Source organism: Heptranchias perlo, chromosome 4 (genome assembly GCF_035084215.1).
Source record: "Heptranchias perlo isolate sHepPer1 chromosome 4, sHepPer1.hap1, whole genome shotgun sequence".
In the NCBI taxonomy this organism is placed as follows: Eukaryota; Metazoa; Chordata; class Chondrichthyes; order Hexanchiformes; family Hexanchidae; genus Heptranchias; species Heptranchias perlo.
The window spans coordinates 112,917,773-112,937,999 of NC_090328.1; the positions used below are offsets into that span (position 1 = coordinate 112,917,773).

Sequence of the window (20,227 nt, forward strand, 5' to 3'; positions counted from 1 at the left end):
CACACCTGGACCACAATAGAACACACCTCGACCACAATAGGACACACCTAGACCACTGTAGGACACACCTGGACCACATTAGAACACACCTAGACCACAATAGGAAACACCTAGACCATAATAGAATACACCTAGACCACAGTGAGACACACCTAGACCACAATAGGACACACCAAGACCACAATAGGACACACCTAGACCACAACAGGTCACACCTAGACCACAGTGGGACACACCTAAACCATAATAGTACACACCGAGACCACAATAGAACACACCTAGACCACAGTGGGACACACCTAGATCACAACAGGACACACCTAGACCACAGTGGGACACACCTAGACCACAGTGGGACACACCTAAACCATAATAGTACACACCTAGACCACAATAGAGCACACCTAGACCATAATAGTACACACCGAGACCACAATAGAACACACCTAGACCACAGTGGGACACACCTAGATCACAACAGGACACACCTAGACCACAGTGGGACACACCTAGACCATAATAGTACACACCTAGACCATAATAGTACACACCTAGACCATAATAGAACACACCTAGACCACAATAGGACCCACCTAGACCACAGTGGGACACGCCTAGACCACAGTGGGACACACCTAGATCACAGTGGGACACACCTAAACCATAATAGTACACACCTAGACCATAATAGAACACACCTAGACCACAATAGGACCCACCTAGACCACAGTGGGACACACCTAGACCACAGTGGGACACACCTAGACCACAGTGGGACACACCTAGATCACAGTGGGACACACCTAAACCATAATAGTACACACCTAGACCATAATAGAACACACCTAGACCACAATAGGACCCACCTAGACCACAGTGGGACACACCTAGACCACAGTGGGACACACCTAGACCACAGTGGGACACACCTAGATCACAACGGGACACATCTAGACCACAGTGGGACACACCTAGACCACAGTGGGACACACCTAGACCACAGTGGGACACACCTAGATCACAGTGGGACACACCTAGATCACAGTGGGACACACCTAGATCACAGTGGACACACCTCGACCACAGTGGGACACACCTAGACCACAGTGGGACACACCTAGACCACAGTGGGACACACCTAAACCATAATAGTACACACCTAGACCACAGTGGGACACACCTAGACCACAATAGGACACACCTAGACCACAATAGAACACACCTAGACCATAATAGAGCACACCTAGACCACAATAGAACACATCTAGACCACAACAGAACATACCTGCTGCAGGAAGGTTTCATTTATCTTCTATTTGTAATGTAATCGTAAACATCAGCATGATGTACTTGCCTAGGAATAGCAGAGGAAATCTTCTCTGGTGAGAGAGAAAGGAAGAGTTAATGCAACCCCCATTGGCAGGTCTCATTACGAACCAGTATTAATCCAGTGCATTTATTGAGAAGTATTTACTCCCCATATATATCCCATTTGTTTTAGGTCCGGAGTCCAGTATGTAAATGAGCTCTTCATTAACACCCATGGAACATCCTGTAATACCTGCTTGCTTCTTAATATTGTTGTTAATGCATCTTTAGTATTTCTTATACCTTTGTGACGTTTTCGGGCTAAACGCTCAGATCTTTGACAAAATACTTATTCTCTCTTAATATTAGAAATATTAAATGTTAGATATTAGAATATTAAAATGTTAGAAAAGAATTGCTTTTTCTACTAGGGACACACTAATATCTGGCACAGGAAAATGGGAGAAAACAGAAAATGAGATTGTGTAAAATCGGCTCAAGAAATGGTAAATTTACACAGGTAAGTACAGGACGAGTGGCCTCCTCCTGTGTTAATATTTCTATGTTTCTGTTTCCTACTGCTTTGCTTTATCTCCTCATTGGTGCCCCATTCTGCACTGCCTATCTCTGAATAGAATTATAATGGCTTAATTAATAGTACTGAATCAAATTAATGATACTGAACCAAAGAGATCTCTCATCTTACGCCTCAGGCATCAAAAAGACAAAATGTACAAATTGCAAAAAAAATATTAAACTGCATGGGGTTGTGGGATTGTGAATTAGTTTCTCTGCAGCACCATCTTCTGGCAATGTTTAAGAATCAGAACACAGAAATGTACAGTGGAATGTACAAGGAGGCGGCTCACCACCACCTTCTCAAGGGCAATTAGGGATGGGCAATAAATGCTGGCCTCGCCAGCGACGCCCACATCCCATGAACGAATAAAAAAATATATAGTTTTATTTCTTGTGTACAGTTGCCATGTACAAGATTCTATAAATTTCAAACAATGAAGTCACAGGCACTTGAAAATGGAAGGAAAATAGAACATACAAACAGGAAAAGACCCTCTGGTCCATCCAGCCTGTCCCACATAATTGCGATACCTTGTGTATTACAATATGTACACTCCCCACCCCACCCAAAACCATGTGATCTCCTGGGAGAGGCGAAAAACCAGATAGAACCCAGGGCCAATTTGGAGGAATGAACATACGAATTAAGAGCAGGAGTAGGCCATTCGGCCCCTCAAGCCTGCACTGCCATTTGATAAGATCATGGCTGATCTGATTGTGACCTCAACCCTACTTTCCCAATTACCTAGTATAACCTTTGACTCCCTTGTTAATCAGGAATCTATCTAACTCAACCTTAAAAATATTCAATGACCCTGCCTCCACCGCTCTCTGGGGAAGGGATTTCCACAGACTCATGACCCTCAGAGAAAAAATTTCTCCTCATCTCCGTCTTAAATGGGAAACCCCTTATTTTTAAACTGTGGCCCCTAGTTCTAGTCTCTCCCACAAGGGGAAACATCCTCTCAGCATTTACCCCTTCAAGTCCCCTCTCATTCTTCTAAACTCCAATGTATACAGGCCCAACTTGTCCAACCTTTCCTCATCAGATAACCCCCTCATCCCAGGAATCAGTCCAGTGAACCTTCTCTGAACCACCTCCAAAGCAATTATGTCCTTTCTTAAATAAGGAGACCAAAAACTGCACACAGTTTTCTAGATGTGGTCTCACCAATGCCCTGTACAACTATAGCAAAACGTCTCTACTTTTATATTCCATTCCCCTTGTAATAAATGACAACATTCCATTTGCCTTCCTAATCACTTGCTGTACCTGCATACTAACTTTTTGTGATTCATGTACTAGGACACCCCGATCCCTCTGTACCTCAGAGTTCTGCAATCTCTCTCCATTTAAATAATATACTGCTTTTCTAGTCCTCCTGCCAAAGTGGACAAGTTCACATTTTCCCACATTATACTCCATCTGTCAAATTTTTGCCCACTCACTTAACCTATCTATATCCCTTTGCAGACTCCTTGGCCCCAATATTAGCAGGGGAGGCAGGTTGGCATGGGGGGGGGCGATTGGGCGCGTGGCAAACCTGCATGAACCAAACTTACCGTTTCCGATGCGATCGCACGTCGATTGATACTGGTTAACATCCTCTCTGGGTTTCGCGCCCGGCAGCTAGACTGATTGACAGGCTGGCTGCCGCCAGGAGTTGCAACGCGACGGGGGGGGGCTGGGAAAGAGAGATAGCCAGACGTCATCCGGCGCTGGACTGGAAGATCTGGGTGAGGAGAGGGGAAGACTGGGGGGAGGACAGGGGAATATCGGGGGGGAGGAGAGGGGAAGATCGGGGGGGGGGGGGAGGGGAGAGGGGAAGATCGGGGGGGGGAGAGGGGAAGATCGGGGAGGAAAGGGGAAGATCTGGAGGGGAAGAGGGGAAGATCGGGGAGGAAAGGGGAAGATCTGGGGGTGAAGAGGGGAAGATCGGGGGGTAAGGAAGGGAAGATCGGGGCGGGGGGACGACGGGAAGATCGGGGGGACATCGGGAGGGTGAGATCGGGGGGACATCGGGATGGTGAAGAGCGGGACATTGGTGCGGGAGACATCGGAGCAGGTTTCAAAGGTAGGTACATTTAATGTTTTCACTTCATAGAATGTTTTTTTATTTATTTTATTTATTTTCTTTCTCCCTGATCAGGTGTGAATCAGAAGCAGTGGGCAAGCCGCCCAGGTAAGTTAAAAATCTTTCTAAGTACGTACTCTGTCACAGGTAAAGTGCCTTAAGTACCTCAAAGAGGTACACTTGGTTCTTTAACTGTCATCCCACCGGCTTTAATTGCTGGCGGGACTTCCAGTTTCAGGTCGCCTGCACGCACACAGGTGGGTCCCTGGGAAACTCAGAAGCCGGCAGGTTGGAGCCGGCTTCCGAACCTCAAAGGGATTTGCGCAATTTTTGGAACCCCCCCCCACCCCCAACATTTGCCTCCTAAAATCACCCCCCTTATGTCCTCTTCACAACTTACTTTCCTACCTACCTTTGTGTCATCAACAAATTTAGCAACCGTACATTCGGTCCCTTCATCCAAGTCATTGATATAGATTGTAAATAGTTGAGGCCCAAGCACTGATCCCTGTGGCACTCCACTCGTTACAAATTACCAACCTGAAAATGACCCATTTATGCCGACTCTCTGTTTCCTGTTAGCTAACCAATCCTTTATCCAAGCTAATATGTTACCCCCTACACCAGCTCTTATTTTGTGTAGTAGCCTTTGATGTGGCACCTTGTCAAAAACCTTCTGGAAATCCAAGTACACCACATCCACCGGATCCCCTTTCTCCACATTGCTTGTTACTTCCTCAAAGAACTCTAATAAATTAGTCAAACATGATTCCCCTTTCACAAAGCCGTGTTGACTCGGCATGATTGCTTTGAGATTTTCTAAGTGCCCTGCTATAACCTCCTTAATAATCGATTCTAGCATTTTCCTTATGACAGATGTTAAGCTAACTGGCCTGTAGTTTCCTGCTTTCTGTCTCCCTCCTTTCTTGAATAGAGGAATTACATTCGCTATTTTCCAATCTGATGGGACCCTTCCAGAATCTAGGGAATTTTGGAAAATTAATACCAATGCATCTGTTAACTCTGCAGCCACTTCTTTTAAGACCCTAGGATGAAGTCTGTCAGGACCTGGGGACTTGTCAGCTTTTAGTTCTAATAATTTTTTCAGAACCCTTTCCCTGGTGATTGTAAATGTTTTAAGTTCCTCCCTCCCTTTCACTTCTTGATTCACAATTATTTCTGGTATATTATTTGTATCCTCTACAGTGAAGACGGACGCAAAATATCTGTTCAATTCATCCGCCATTTCCTTGTCCTCCATTATTAATTCTCCATCAGAAAGAAATCTAGGAAATTCCTCTCCAACCCCTTAGGCGGTTGAAATTAGTCCAGGAGATCACTCTGCCCTGTTAATTCTACGCAGTACATTACCTACCTTTTGTACAAGGAGATCTCCGCCCCAGTCACAAACAGGTCCAGCTCTCTCTTGAAGGAATTCAGAAAATCGGCATCCACCGTACGAGCCGGCAGCCTGTTCCGGAGGCCCACTATTCTCTGGGAAAAGAACCACCTCCTGACATCTAACCTCGATCTGGCCTTATACAACTTAAAATTGTGATCCGGTCCTCCCTAACTTATCTAATTGAAACAACCGGTCAACTCGAACACAATCTATTCCCTTCATCATCTTATAAACCTCGATCAGATCACCCCTAAGTCTATGCTTCTCTAAAGTGTAGAGTCCCAGCTCTTTTAGTCTATCTTGATGATTGAGATACTTAGCCTGGATAAGATGCTATAAAAGGTTATTTTGTAGTGAATTAATGCCAGACCGATTGGAGAATTTTGTTCTTTTTTGCACCTCGGATATCTTCAATGGGATATTTCTATATTGATGTGAAAATATGTACTGATGTGATCCACAATCCTTTGCAAGTCTCCACCTGTGTGCGTAACATGTGGTAATATTGCCATTCAGAATTTTTCCCTTAGAACAAGAGTTCAAGAGCTTTATTTGGGTGTGAGACAGAAACATGCCATTCTCTTGGTGACAACTGAGTTGGACGTGCTGTTTTTCTGGCTTAAGGGAATCTGCAGCACGAAGGTGAAATGTTCTTTGTAAGCAGCACTCTTTTCACTGTCTGGTGAAAGCTATGCCCTTGAATTCAGGAAGAAAATCATGAAGAAAATAATTGTGGCCCCTCTCTCCAGCCAAGTAAGCAACTTGATAAATCTGTGCTTATTTGCCATGTGATCACTACAGACAATTTTCATAGATTGTGGGCGGGGAAGGCAGTTGTTAGGATGTGGTTATGGCGCTTTCTTTTCCTGGTCTCCTCTGGCATCAGGGTCTGGTTCTTTTGAACTCAGGTATAAAGCCTACTTTTGTGGCCTGAAAAGATATCTCCAGCAAATGAATACTTGACTGTAGTCAAAGTAGGGCAAAAGAGACAAGAGAGACAATAATCTGTACCTGGAATTGCTCTGCTGATGTTTCCAGGAACCAATCATAAAACAGTCACATCCTGCCAATCTGGTACAATCTGAGTGACTGGCCATTCAAATGACCTGACCCACCAAGTTCACGTGGTAATCGGGAGAGGTGCAACATACCTCGGATGCACTGCGCCCGTCCAACATCTGGACAAAAAGGGGAGGAGGTAGAGGAAAATCATGACCAATCAAGAATTTCTGTGGCCTTGTTCTTTACCTGTTGTTCCCTCCTCCCAAAGTTCTATGAAAAAGCTGTCCTGCATTCCTTTATCAATTATTTTAGAGTCTCACACAAAATATCACCTGTATTTCCATTTCCAGGTGCTGGCTCCTCCTCTTTGTATTTTCAGTTTTAATTTCATATTTTCAGCACTCGCAGTTTTCTTCACCATAAGAATTCTTTTAAAAGCATTTTTGAAAAGCAGTTGCAACACTTTGATATTTTTTCTCCTGCCAAAAACTGTAGAAATTCTAACAGAAATATCCACTTAATGTAACAAAATTAGTCTAAAGAATCCATATCAACATTTAGATAATGAGCTTAAGCAATTCTTCATCATCAGGTGAAAATTATTCCTGTACCACTGACGGACATTCCAGTTTACAAGTCACCCAAGACTTTGTTATTTTGAAGCCAGACCAATTGTCCAGACCTATCGTGGCCAGCAGGGAATACACATTCTTCTCCCCCTTATTGCAAGTAAATATGGTTACACACTCAGTCAAGAAGAGGAGATGCCTACTGTCATTTGATCACAAAGATTATCATATACCATAAGTACAGTTTATGGTCCATCATTAGACTTATCAGATACTAGATACTCCCGACAAAATTGACAGCATCTCTACTAAACTGAGCAAATATTAATAAAAATTAACCTAAAAACACATTGACCCAAACTATTATTCTATATATGGTGGCATAATTTGCAATATAATTATAATAATTTCAGATGATCCTAAATACATTAACAGTGCCCATGTGTCTTTTAACATTTTGAAATAATGCAGAAAACTATGTAACACTGACACTTTACAATGGGAAAAAAATCCAGTACTTGCAAATAACTTCCCAAATGATGCCCAATATTTACCTACTTAAAACTAGATTATAACAAAAGAGTTTGCTTCTCTAAGTTCCATACATCAATTTAAAATACTCCAAACAATTCTGCACACTTAAGGTATCTTAGTATCATCAAGTATCAGGAAAAAAGCTTCTATTTTAAGTCAGTCACTATTAAGTTGCAGATGAGAATATTGCATTTGTGGACACTGCAGTACATTAATGTAATTGCTCAGTGTGATATTTTAATGAGCTGGTTGTAAAGGTAGATTGGACCTATCCTTCATTCCCATACATGGTGTAGAATTATGTTTCCTTTCAACATGGCTTCATAGGTTCGCCTCCATCAGGTGCTTGTTTGAGATCTGTTTAACCTGTTCACAGTACTTCAGTACATAGGGAACAGGTTAATTAAACCACAGGGATCCAGAAAAAGATTTGAATACATCTTGTCATATAAATAGTATTGTGTCAGCATCTTGCTGAAACCTGCAAGGCATTTTGACTATAGTACATTCGTGACAAAAAGTAATATCTGATATGGATTACTGACTCCATTACCACACGTCATTCAATCCACTTGAAAGCCAGGTAAGTTTTTAAAAAAATGTTTATACACTTTTAGCCATACTTAATATACTTAAAACTTAATCTTTAGATTGAAAAGAAATACTGAGGAGATTGTGCACTTGCATATTTATAACAGAATGTTAATCTGGGGAAAAGATGGAAACCATGTTAATTAATGTTAATTAACCACTGGGGGAATCTTCCTAGATCCTGCGTAAATTAGTCCCTGTGCTTCGAGCTACAGATCTCAGCTAATCCTTTATTAAACTAAAGAAAAAAAAATGACATCATTAACATAAAACTGTTGAAAAGCAAATTTGTGTCATTTTCTTTTGCTACAGGGACATCACAGGTTAGCTCATAATTGTGGATCTGATTATATATAAAAATATTTTTAAAAATCAGTGGCTTTTTGTTAAATCATATCGCTGTTTTAAAACAAGTCTTTTTCATAATAATTTTTTAAAAAATGGTAATGGGGCTCAATGTTAAAGAAAAAGCTAGCTTACTTACTGAGATAGGACTTAAAATTTTAGTTTTGAATTCTGCGCTGCGGTCCTCATTTTCAAACTTTCAAAACCTCAATATTTACCACGGCATGCAAACCAGAAGAAGACTAAACTCACTATTTCTAACTTAAGGGAAAGAACGAGGGGACGACAATATCCATTAACAAGTGTAATACTGTCTCTCTGTTAGGAGATACAGAAGAGGCAGTTTCCGACCCTGAAAAAATTGTAGATTAAAAAAAGTCAGCTGCTTTTCCTCTAATGGTGGAGACAAGAAAGATCCAATACTGAGTTGGAAACAGACAACTACATAAGCTTAATCCTGAGATGTAAAATGTACGGTTTTGGATGCTTTACAGAAGTGCCAAAACTAAGGAAAGGTTTTGAATCAGCTGGTCATCTTTACATGAGTGTTTTCTGCTCCGGAAGGAAGGTGAGCAGCATCTACACAGGGGTGCAAGTAAAACTCTATTTCTTATACACGTGATCACCTCCCAGTTCTGTACCCATCTCTCTTAATTCTGTTCAGTCCAGCTGCTCCTCTGCTCACAACACCATGTGGACCTGAGCCAAAGTCACAAACAACACCTTCTGTAACTGAACTAAACACAGTAAATGCTGGAACACTCAGCAGGTCAGGCAGCATCTGTGGAGAGAGAAACAGAGTTAACGTTTCAGGTCAATGACCTTTTGTCAGAACTCTGTCATTAGAATATACCTTCTGTAACTGTATGTCACCCCCTCCTTGTTCTCCTCGAATTCTCTGCAGTGTTTGAAACTGTGATCCATGTTATTCTCCTCCAATGCCCAGCTTCATGGAATTGTTCTTTTATGGTTCCACTCCACTCCACTCTTAGCTACCTGAGCATAGCCAGCTGATCTCCAGCAATGGTTTCTTTCCCCTCCTTCACACCATCACCTCAACATTTCCCCATGGTTCTATCCATGACCACCTTCTCTTCCTCACTACATCCGAAAAACGGCACCTCCGACAGTGCAGCATTCTCTCAGTACTGCACTGGAGTGTCAATTTGTGCTCAAGTCCTAGAATTTGTGCTCAAGTCTCTGGAGTGGGGCTTGACCCCACCACCTACTGACTCGGAGGTGAGAGTGCTACCAACTGAGCTTATCGGCTGATGGTGAGGCAGAGGTTTCACGTTGATACTTCACTGTCCCATAGCAGCGGAACACACACACACGTAGGCAAGAAAGTTTTCCGTCTCGATCACTGATTAATGAAAGAATGCAATATAGTTAACAATTTCACAACCTTACAAATTAGTATTTTAAGTTAAACATTTTTTTGCACTTTTACACACTCTGAACCCTTTCAGTCTTAAGAAATTAAAACTTGGATGAAAAAAAGGATTAGAAAAGATGGAAAACATTTAGTTTAAAACTTTATTAAATACTGGAAAGCATATTAAACTCATGTTTTCTCACAGCAAAATAAGTAACAAAATAATTTATATTACATCTTACACATCTCTTGTAAAAAATACTATGTAAAGTTATGTAATTAAAAACCTATGGTAAAATATGTCAACCACACCTTAATTTGATTTAATTTATAAATTAATGCAGTATTTACAAATAATAATTTTTTTAAAAATTACATTTATTGAACAGATCAACAATTATTCAGGTAATATATGCTAAACTCAGTGCAGCAATGTATGAAACAATAAAAGTTTAACGTTTATCAAAAAATTACTCAAAGTATTGTATATTTATTATTGATGCCAAATGTGATTAATGATTTTAGCAGAGTTGTGGGGATGTAAGTGATTGATTGTTTTATGTATCTCTGCGTTTTATTAGAAAATAATACGTAGTCTAATGAAAAATGTTTCAATTTCTTTTCTGTTTATTTTATATGATCACATGATGAGATAGTGTAGAACATTACAAAGCCTATGTAAGTTTTATTAACAAGCTGGTATTAGGTTCTGTTTGTAACCTATCAGCCAGGTCTAAGAAACGACACGAGGCTGTCATCTTACATCTTTTGAGAGCAAGGCATGTTCTTCCACCAGTTTCTCTTTCTCTGCTATCTTTTCCAGCACTGCTTCTATTAAACGTGAAGCACAAGGAAGCTGCAATATAAAAGAGAACATATTGAAGCAGTACATTTTACAAGCCACTTAATTCAATCTATTGCAACAGCTTGTCTCAGGATAGTAATCAGACAATGACTGAAGTACAATGTGGGGACACTTTATATACTATCACTGCCATCGACACTTCTAACGCCCTATATAATAACAGGAAAAATAAAATGCAGGCCAAAAGAATTGTGATTTTGTCCCCAAATCAGCCTAGATAATAATTACTTAAATCGATGCTACCACCTCATCTTTTACAAACTGCTCGAGGGATTTCAGATCTCAAGTGTTTCTAGCGAGTCAGTTATTAAAGACAGTAGCCAGCCACTAAGGCATACTTCATTTCTATGGTCATCTTTTAGTACATTTTAAATGGAGCAACAATATCCCTTTACAAGTTATCCAAATGCTTTATCTAATTACTTGAAAAGAAATGGCAGCGATTGCATGAGCTCTCTAAAATGTCCAACAATTCTACTAAAATTTAATCAAACAAAATAATGTTAGAGCCACAAAAATCATCCCATATTAATTTTACCAGCATGTAAAAATTATATTGGGACAAATCTGAATTCTATTCCCCAATAACTATTGTAGAATGGAAGCTCCATTATTCACATTCGGGTTTACCATAGATACCTTCTCAGACTGAGAGGCTCGATATAAGTCATTAAACTGCTTGATTTCACAGTGAGCGAACATACAAAGCAAAAGTTATGATCAGATTCACTTAGGTCAATCAGTACAATTTATTTTTTCTTAATGATACAAAGTAAAGAACACTCCATGCTTCCCCACATCAGTGGGTCATCTTACTTGACTTAAACAAGATATCGTCTAACAATCCTCTACTATTTCTAACTTCTTCACCTCAGGGAAGGACCTCAAAGCTTTCCCTTTAATAAAACGTGACTTCACTCAAAGAAAGTGCACCCTGTTGTGTCTGTTTTACGGACTACGAGGACCAATTTTGGAGACCAACATCCTGCATCCCAAGTATGCCTGAGAAACGACTGACCTGAAATTGGGTCAGGCCATTTTTCAAGCAACCCTGGTGGATGCCCAAAACAGGCATTAGGCCTCTTACACATGTAAATAAGGGGCCTGACACTTGTTTCAGGCCCCCTTTGCTAAATTGGTCAGTGATGAGCAGGCACCGGGCCCGTCCCGTTCACGATTCTTCAGCTGCCACCAATGAAAGGTAAGGTTTTCTTTTTTTAAAAAGAGCATGCAGTTAATTCTGGGGTGGTGGAGGTCTGGACTCACTGCCTGAAAGGGTGATAGAGGCAGAAACGCTCATCACATTTAAAAAGTACCTGGATATGCACTTGACGTGCCGTAACCTACAGGGCTACACACCAAGAGCTGGAAAGTGGAATTAGGCCGGATAGCTCTTTTTCGACTGGTGCGGTCACAATAGGCTGAATGGCTTCCTACTCGTGCTGTAAATTTCCATGATTCTAATTCAGATCCCATTTTTTAGTCATATACTCTATCCTTATTTTGCCAATACTTTGATTTTATATTATTATTTATAGTTAAATAGCAAACCTTACAGCAATTTGCGAAGCACAGAAGTAGAGTTATTGGAGCATCGGAATTTCTCTGCAGTGGAGCCTGAGGAGCCGGGAGACGCAAAACTGAAGTGCTACAGTGCCACCACTGGCGTAAGGTGTAATTACAGCGTGACACCTTTACATAGGCAGTTCCCATTATAAATATGGACATTGGAATTTTTAACAGAAAAAGTTGACAAAAGAATTCAGCGCAGAGATAAGATTTTTAATATATTATAGATGGATGGTAATGAAAATTTATAGTTGTGTATATTATTGTATTAAAGCTCAAGACCAGTAGGCTGCTTTACAGTACTCTACTACTCTTTAGCAACTTTACCAAACTTTAGATTTGGATTTAAGTAGTCTCTCATAGGAACTGTTACGGATGTTCGCTAATTACAAAATGAACATTTGAGCTTTTGTGAAATCAGAAGAGCTTCTCGGACCAGGTGGGGCCCTTTGTCTGTCTGGAGTGATGTGTCTACAGATATCTGAAGGAATTGATCTCGTGTGGTTAAAGACGGGCGTCATATTTTCAAACAGCATTTCCTTGTATATAAATTATCGAAGTCTCCATTCCTATCAGATCAATCATGTTGAAAATCATAGCCACAAACTGAAGGCATTTGTATTGAGCTTTTTGTATTCAAATTTGTGCACTTCATTACAGATCAGGAATGTGTGTTTCTTAAACTGTAGGAAGGGTTGGTTTGGGTCTAAGGGTAAATATACATTGAGAACAAGTTAAAAATTGCTTGTTATGAGGTCCAACCATGAGGATTAAAATGTATTTTATATTTATTCACAAAGTGTAGAGAGAACTTCATAGTCTGTGGAACGCTACTGGAGCCTCAACAACTTTAAATCTTTTTCTGGAAGATGATTTATCCTATTTTTCCTCAATAATGCGTTAACTGTTGCTAACACACCATCAAAACCTGGTGAGACTACAACAGAACAGAAGAAGAATGAGAAACCAAAGTAACACAACCCCAGCGAACAAAAACAAAATCCATTTTCTACTGTCGGAATCTCATTGAACAACTCAAATGGGGAAAAAAGTGTAATGACAAACTTTATCTTATTACCCTTTAGAACTGAAACTAAATTGCCAGACTGATATTTTGTGAATTATTAGATGAGCATTTGCTACATGATCTGCAGTGTATGAACTAATCGTTGATGAACAAACAGTGTACAGGATTCAAAGTGGATTGGCTATTTTCAATGAGGATATGGAATATAAATCAGAAGTGTGGGCCCAGACAACAGTCCTATTAAAATGGGGAAAACTAGATAACATTAGTCTCCAACACCAATTGATATAAAAAACCTATAAATGTACGCATAATACATACACAGAATTAGAACATTATATAATAGGAAAAGATCTTTAGTTTCTGACAAGATAGGAATATAGTAGGAACAAGAGGAGGGTGTTCAGCCCCTCGAACCTCTTCCGCCATTCAATTAGATCATGGCTGATCTGTTATTCAACTCCATTTTCTTGCCTTTGATCCATATCCCTTAATATCCTTACCTAGTAAAAATGTCGATCTTAGTTTTGAAAATTTCAATTGACCCCCCCAGCATCCACAGCCTTTTGGGGAAGAGAATTCCAGATTTCCACTACCCTTTGTGTGAGAAATTGCTTCCTGATTTCATTTCTGAATAGCCTAGCTCTAATTTTAAGATTGTGCCCCCTTGTTCTGGATTCTCCCATCAGAGGAAATAGTTTCTCTGGTTCTACCGTATTGAATCTTTTTATCATTTTAAACACCTCAATTAAATCACCCTTCAACCTTCTAAAGCTTTCCTTTATTTTAAATAAATCTGTAGTGCAAAAAAAAAATTTTCAACTCTACTAAACCAACAAAAATTATCCATAAACTTTAAAATAAAGTTAAAAGTCAAATATAATGCAAACACTGCTTTTTATAAATAGATCAGGAATAAACTAGAAGTTAAGATGCCAAGGCAAAATTCTATTCCCCAAATCACCTCTAGAGGGCAATAGTCTTAAGTAAATAACATCAGAAAGCAGCAGTTCAAAGTTCAGACTATATTCCGACAAATTCCATGTGACACTCCATCTTGGGGTTACATTCTATTTCTAATACCCTTCACAACAGTCACTCCCGGTAACGACTTATAGATGGAGAAAGGAATTTCATTAAGTCTCGCATTCTTCATTAACATGACCACAATTGCTATCTACCTGGTCACTCTTCCTATAACAGTTCACAGACAAAACTCATCAGTTTCTAGTAAAAGGTATCAGCACAATGACAAATGCTAACATCTCTCTGACATAGGTTGTGTCACAGAGTCCAAAACATAACCAAGAAAAATAGTGAATGAAGATAAGTCCACTTTCTGTTGGGCTTGCTGTACATATCTTGTTCAGCTATTCATGCTTTAATGATCTTCTTAATGACGTGATTTGCAATAACACTTCATCTTTCAAGTGCTATTCATCCTCAGTTGCCAGATCAATAAACTATGTTACTGCTGTCTCCAGGGTACATCCACATTACAGTCATTTGTTCTTTGTTCCTGAAAATAATGTGTTAACAAGGCTTTTTTTCTACGCAAGTAGTACTATTTATATTCCTGACACTGTTTGCAATTATCATTGACTGCCTAAGTAATGCAACAGATGTAAGAAATATTATTCTTGTTTTCAATTAATTGATCACGAAAATTATGCAATGCTTGGAAGTGAAATTCCTGAGCACAATATTTTTGATTTTCATTCATTCAAATAAAAAGTTGCCTTTGTAACCCTATTGGATTGGTGTTATATATATATATATATATACACACATATACATACACACACATGTATGTGTATATATATATATATATATATATGATGTATTATATATATATATATACACACACACACACACACACATGTGTGTGTGTGAAAGGGGCGGGGTGCAGTGTGTATATATCTGAAATATGGCCACCTGGCATGAATTTTAATAATCTCATGAAAGTACTTTGAAAGATGAATATACTTTATTTCAGAATCTTTTGATAAGAATGCATTCCAATGTAGTAGCCAATATACCACCTGACACATGCTGTACTTGATCTTGAGTATAAAACACTGGAAAAGCCTCATAGATGGAACTGATCATTTGTTCTGCAGTTTTTCCCCAAAAGACATTCCTACAAATTCATATAAAGGGGAGGGACAAAGGAGAGAGGGAGAGGGTAATGGGTGAGGCGCATGGAGAAGGGGCGGGGAAAGAGAGACGGGAGGGAAGGAAGAGAAGGGGAGAGGGGAGGAGAAGAGGGAACAACAGAAGATAATAATAATGGTCCGTGCCCATTGTTTCACGGGGAGGGGAGAATATTGGGTCTGAGCCCCGTTACTTCACGGGGGGGGGGTGGAGGGGGGGCACTGGGTCTGTGCCCAGTTGCTTCATGGGGGGGGAGGGGGTTGTGTGGCACTGGTATTGGGCCAGGGCCAATTTTCCTCTCTGGGAGAAGCCAGGGCCCAATTCCATGTCTGTGGGGAGGGGGTGGGGGAAAATTGTGTATTTCTTCCCTTGTGGGGGCCAAGACGATACAGAGGGTAGGTTTTCGGTTCAGGATGAGGGTGATGCTGAATTACATCTGGGTGAGGGACTGACAGAGGCAAGAGCTGTCTCTGATTTCAGCTCAATGATGGAGGGGGGCAGGTGAGGTATGCAGGAGGCAGGACTACGACTCAGAGGTCAAGGGTGTGGGGGGGAGGGGGGGGTTATCCAGACAAATGATCAGCAGAGTTATATTCATCTGCATAACTTTCCATCATTGGTCCTGCTTTTTGCAGGTGGCACATTTTCATATATTTTTTTCTGTTGCAATTTTTTACACTCTACAGTTCTCCAAACTAACAGATATTTGTGCCCAGATGACACAATTGTACAAGGAGTTCTTCACTGGGATTGAAGTGAAGCGATTTTCATCCACAGCCGCTACTTTGAGTGACATGGAATAAAATGGCATTGTCGCAATGCCCATTGAGTTTATTATTTTACTGGGTTGGTGCTGAGAAATGTCAGCATTTTAAGAATTTTAATTTACTTCAACCATTCCATGTAATGTTTTAGTTTACTGTTGTTATTTTCTTCCACAAAGGTAGTGATTTAGTGAAGTGCACCTTATTGCCGTGTAGCATTGCTCGGCAATGTGTGGCTTTGTGAGAGGACACATCACACTGGTATTTCAGTGAGTCGCAGATTCCACTTTCATTGCAAGTTTACAGAATATTTACTCAGTCTCACGCTCTGAATATTTTCACTCTGAAGTATGTTTGCACTATCCACAGGGGTTGAAGAAGCTCATTTTCTCATATTATCTCCTTTTAGGATACAAAACTTAAAGCCGCAATGCTCATATATAGGAACATAGGAACAGGAGTAGGCCATTCAGCCCCTCGTGCCTGCTCCGCCATTTGATAAGATCATGGCTGATCTGTGATCTAACTCCATATACCTGCCTTTGGCCCATATCCCTTAATATCTTTGGTTGCCAAAAAGCTATCTATCTCAGATTTAAATTTAGCAATTGAGCTAGTATCAATTGCCGTTTGCGGAAGAGAGTTCCTAACTTCTACAACCCTTTGTGTGTAGAAATGTTTTCTAATCTCGCTCCTGAAAGGTCTGGCTCTAATTTTTAGACTGTGCCCCCTACTCCTAAAATCCCCAACCAGCGGAAATAGTTTCTCTCTATCCACCCTATCTGTTCCCCTTAATATCTTATAAACTTCGATTAGATCACCCCTTAACCTTCGAAACTCTGGAGAATACAACCCCAATTTGTGTAATCTCTCCTCGTAACTTAACCCTTGAAGTCCGGGTATCATTCTAGTAAACCTACGCTGCACTCTCTTCAAGGCCAATATGTCCTTCCGAAGGTGCGGTGCCCAGAACTGCTCACAGTACTCCAGGTGCGGTCTAACCAGGGTTTTGTATAGCTGCAGCATAACTTCTGCCTCCTTGTACTCTAGATATAAAGGCCAACATTCCATTTGCCTTCTTGATTATTTTCTGCACCTATTCATGACACTTCAATGATCTATGTACCTGAACCCCTAAGTCCCTTTGGACATCCACTGTTTTTAACTTTTTACCATTTAGAAAATACCCTGTTCTATCCTTTTTTGATCCAAAGTGGATGACCTCACATTTGTCTACATTGAATTCCATCTGCCACAGTTTTGCCCATTCACCTAATCTATCAATATCGCTTTGTAATTTTATGTTTTCATCTACATTGCTTACAATGCCACCAATCTTTGTGTCATTGGCAAACTTAGATATGAGACTTTCTATGCCTTCATCTAAGTCGTTAATAAATATTGTGAATAATTGAGGCCCCAAGACAGATCCCTGCAGGACTCCACTTGTCACATCCTGCCAATGTGAGTACCTTCCCATTATCCCTATTCTCTGTTGCGTTTCGCTCAGCCAACTTCCTAACCAAGTCCGTACTTTTCCCTCGATTCCATGGGCTTCTATCTTAGCTAACAGTCTCTTATGTGGGACCTTATCAAATGCCTTCTGGAAGTCCATATAAATAACATCCATTGATATTCCCCTGTCCACTACTTTAGTCACCTCTTCAAAAAATTCAATCAGGTTTGTCAGGCACGACCTACCTCCTTATTAACTCCTTAAAGCCTCAATGCTCATATATTAACTCCTTAAAGCCGCAATGCTCATATATTAACTCCTTAAAGCTGCAATGCTCATATATTAACTCCTTAAAGCTGCAATGCTCATATATTAACTCCTTAAAGCCGCAATGCCCATATATTAACTCCTTAAAGCCGCAATGCTCATATATTAACTCCTTAAATGCAGACTATGTAGGGATCAACCATTATATTTGATAACGACCAGCTGGCTGGGTAGTGACACAGTGGAGGTGTTTAATCACAAGCTACATCTGTCCGTGACAATATTTTATTGATAAACTCTTGCAGTAGGTTTCAACTAAAAAAAATGTATTTAAAAAGAACATTTCAGTAGTTTTAGGAGCCCCCCGAAAAATCAGCTAAAGCTGCTTCGTGATGTTACTTTGTCATTTTCTCTTGCAGGTATTGTAAGTTGTGAATACAAGTTTGGGTCACTGTTGGATGCTACATTTATTCAATCTAACTTTAAAAAAAGGCAAAAGTGACATAAAAATCACAAGTCAATGATCAGGTCTGCATCCTCGATAACTATCGTGTCCCAAGGTCTCCGATGTGTCTTCTGTTTATATTGTCAATGCAACAAGAAGTGTGAATTATTTCTTTAGTTAGTTATAGGCTTGGCAATACAGATGTTTGGTAGACTTGCTGCTGACAGGTATATAGTCTATTTTGTGATAACATAGGAGGTGATGGGCCTGAAACCTGTCAATCCCAGTGTGAGGGCCGGGATCGGGCTCTGGCCTGGAACCTGTCGATCCCAGTGTGAGGGCCGGGATCGGGCTCTGGCCTGGAACCTGTCGATCCCAGTGTGAGGGCCGGGATCGGGCTCTGGCCTGGAACCTGTCGATCCCAGTGTGAGGGCCGGGATCGGGCTCTGGCCCCGCCATAGTTCGTAGGAACAAGTGGAGGTCATCTCATTTAAATAACAGTAGCAGACACCTGCGTCATTTTGGGTGCATTTCAGGCACCCACCTGCCAGGAGGGGGCGGAAATTATGGCCGAGGATGCTGGGTCTGAGGGCCCCAACAAAAAGGCCACTGATTTTTTCTATCTTCTGGGGTCGTGGCCTGGTCTCACCTGTCTGCCCTTCAGCTGGCTGATATACCTGGTCTCACCTGTCTGCCCTTCAGCTGGCTGATATACCTGGTCTCACCTGTCTGCCCTTCAGCTGGCTGATATACCTGGTCTCACCTGTCTGCCCATTAGCTGGCTGATATACCTGGTCTCACCTGTCTGCCCATTAGCAGGCTGATATACCTGGTCTCACCTGTCTGCCCTTCAGCTGGCTGATATACCTGGTCTCACCTGTCTGCCCATTAGCAGGCTGATATACCTGGTCTCACCTGTCTGCCCATTAGCAGGCTGATATACCTGGTCTCACCTGTCTGCCCATTAGCTGGCTGATATACCTGGTCTCACCTGTCTGCCCATTAGCAGGCTGATATACCTGGTCTCACCTGTCTGCCCATTAGCAGGCTGATATACCTGGTCTCACCCGATGGACCGGCCAGCCATTTTCTGCCAGGGTGGGGCAGAGGAAACTCCTGCCCTGGGAATCTGTGCTCCACATCCCTCCGATACTGCCCATCCTGTTTGGGGTGACAAAGGCTCCACCCCCATCCCCTAGAGAAAGCCATGACCCCGTGTTCCCCCCCCCAGGGAAAGCCATGACCCCGTGCTCCCCCCTCCCCAGGGAAAGCCATGACCTCGTGCTCCCCCCCCGAACAAGAAAAACCATGACCCCATGCTCCACCCCCCACAGGAAAAGCCATGGCACCATACTCCCCCCACCCCCCCCCCCCCCCGGGAAAGCCATGATCCCGTACTTCCCCCCTCCCCCCGGGAAAGCCATGACCCTGTGCTCCCCCCCAACCCCGGGAAAGCCATGACCCCGTACTCCCCCCTCCCCCCGGGAAAGCCATGACCCTGTGCTTCCCCCCCCACCCCGGGAAAGCCATGACCCCGTATTCCCCCCTCCCCCCGGGAAAGCCATGACCCCGTACTCCCCCCAGGAAAGCCATGATCCCGTGCTCCCCCCCCCACCCCGGGAAAGCCATGACCCCGTATTCCCCCCCACACCCCGGGAAAGACATGACCCCATTACCCCCCACCCCCGGGGAAAGCCATGATCCTGTACTCCCCCCCCAGGAAAGCCATGACCCTGTACCCCCCCACCCCGGAAAAGCCATGACCCCGTACCCCCACCCCGGGAAAGTCATGACCCCGTACCCCCCCCCCCCCACACTGGGAAAGCCATGACCCCGTGTTTCCAGGTGCCGCCCTAATTTCCGAATGTCACACCCCCGTCATCGGAGTGCTCTGCTTGCA

The 20,227-nt window shown here is 41.9% G+C and overlaps 1 protein-coding gene across 5 annotated transcripts in view; it reads right to left on the reverse strand.

Moving 5' to 3' along the window:
• Positions 1–10,387: 10,387 nt before the first annotated feature.
• Positions 10,388–20,227, reverse strand: part of cntln (centlein, centrosomal protein) — a 366,307-nt gene continuing 356,467 nt past the window's right edge. For all 5 annotated transcript variants that reach the window (XM_067983463.1, XM_067983465.1, XM_067983464.1 and 2 more), the window contains one exon: positions 10,388–10,636. In XM_067983463.1, the coding sequence (XP_067839564.1) occupies positions 10,535–10,636 (102 nt within the window). In that variant the 3' untranslated portion in view covers positions 10,388–10,534. The remainder of the gene's footprint in view (positions 10,637–20,227) is intronic.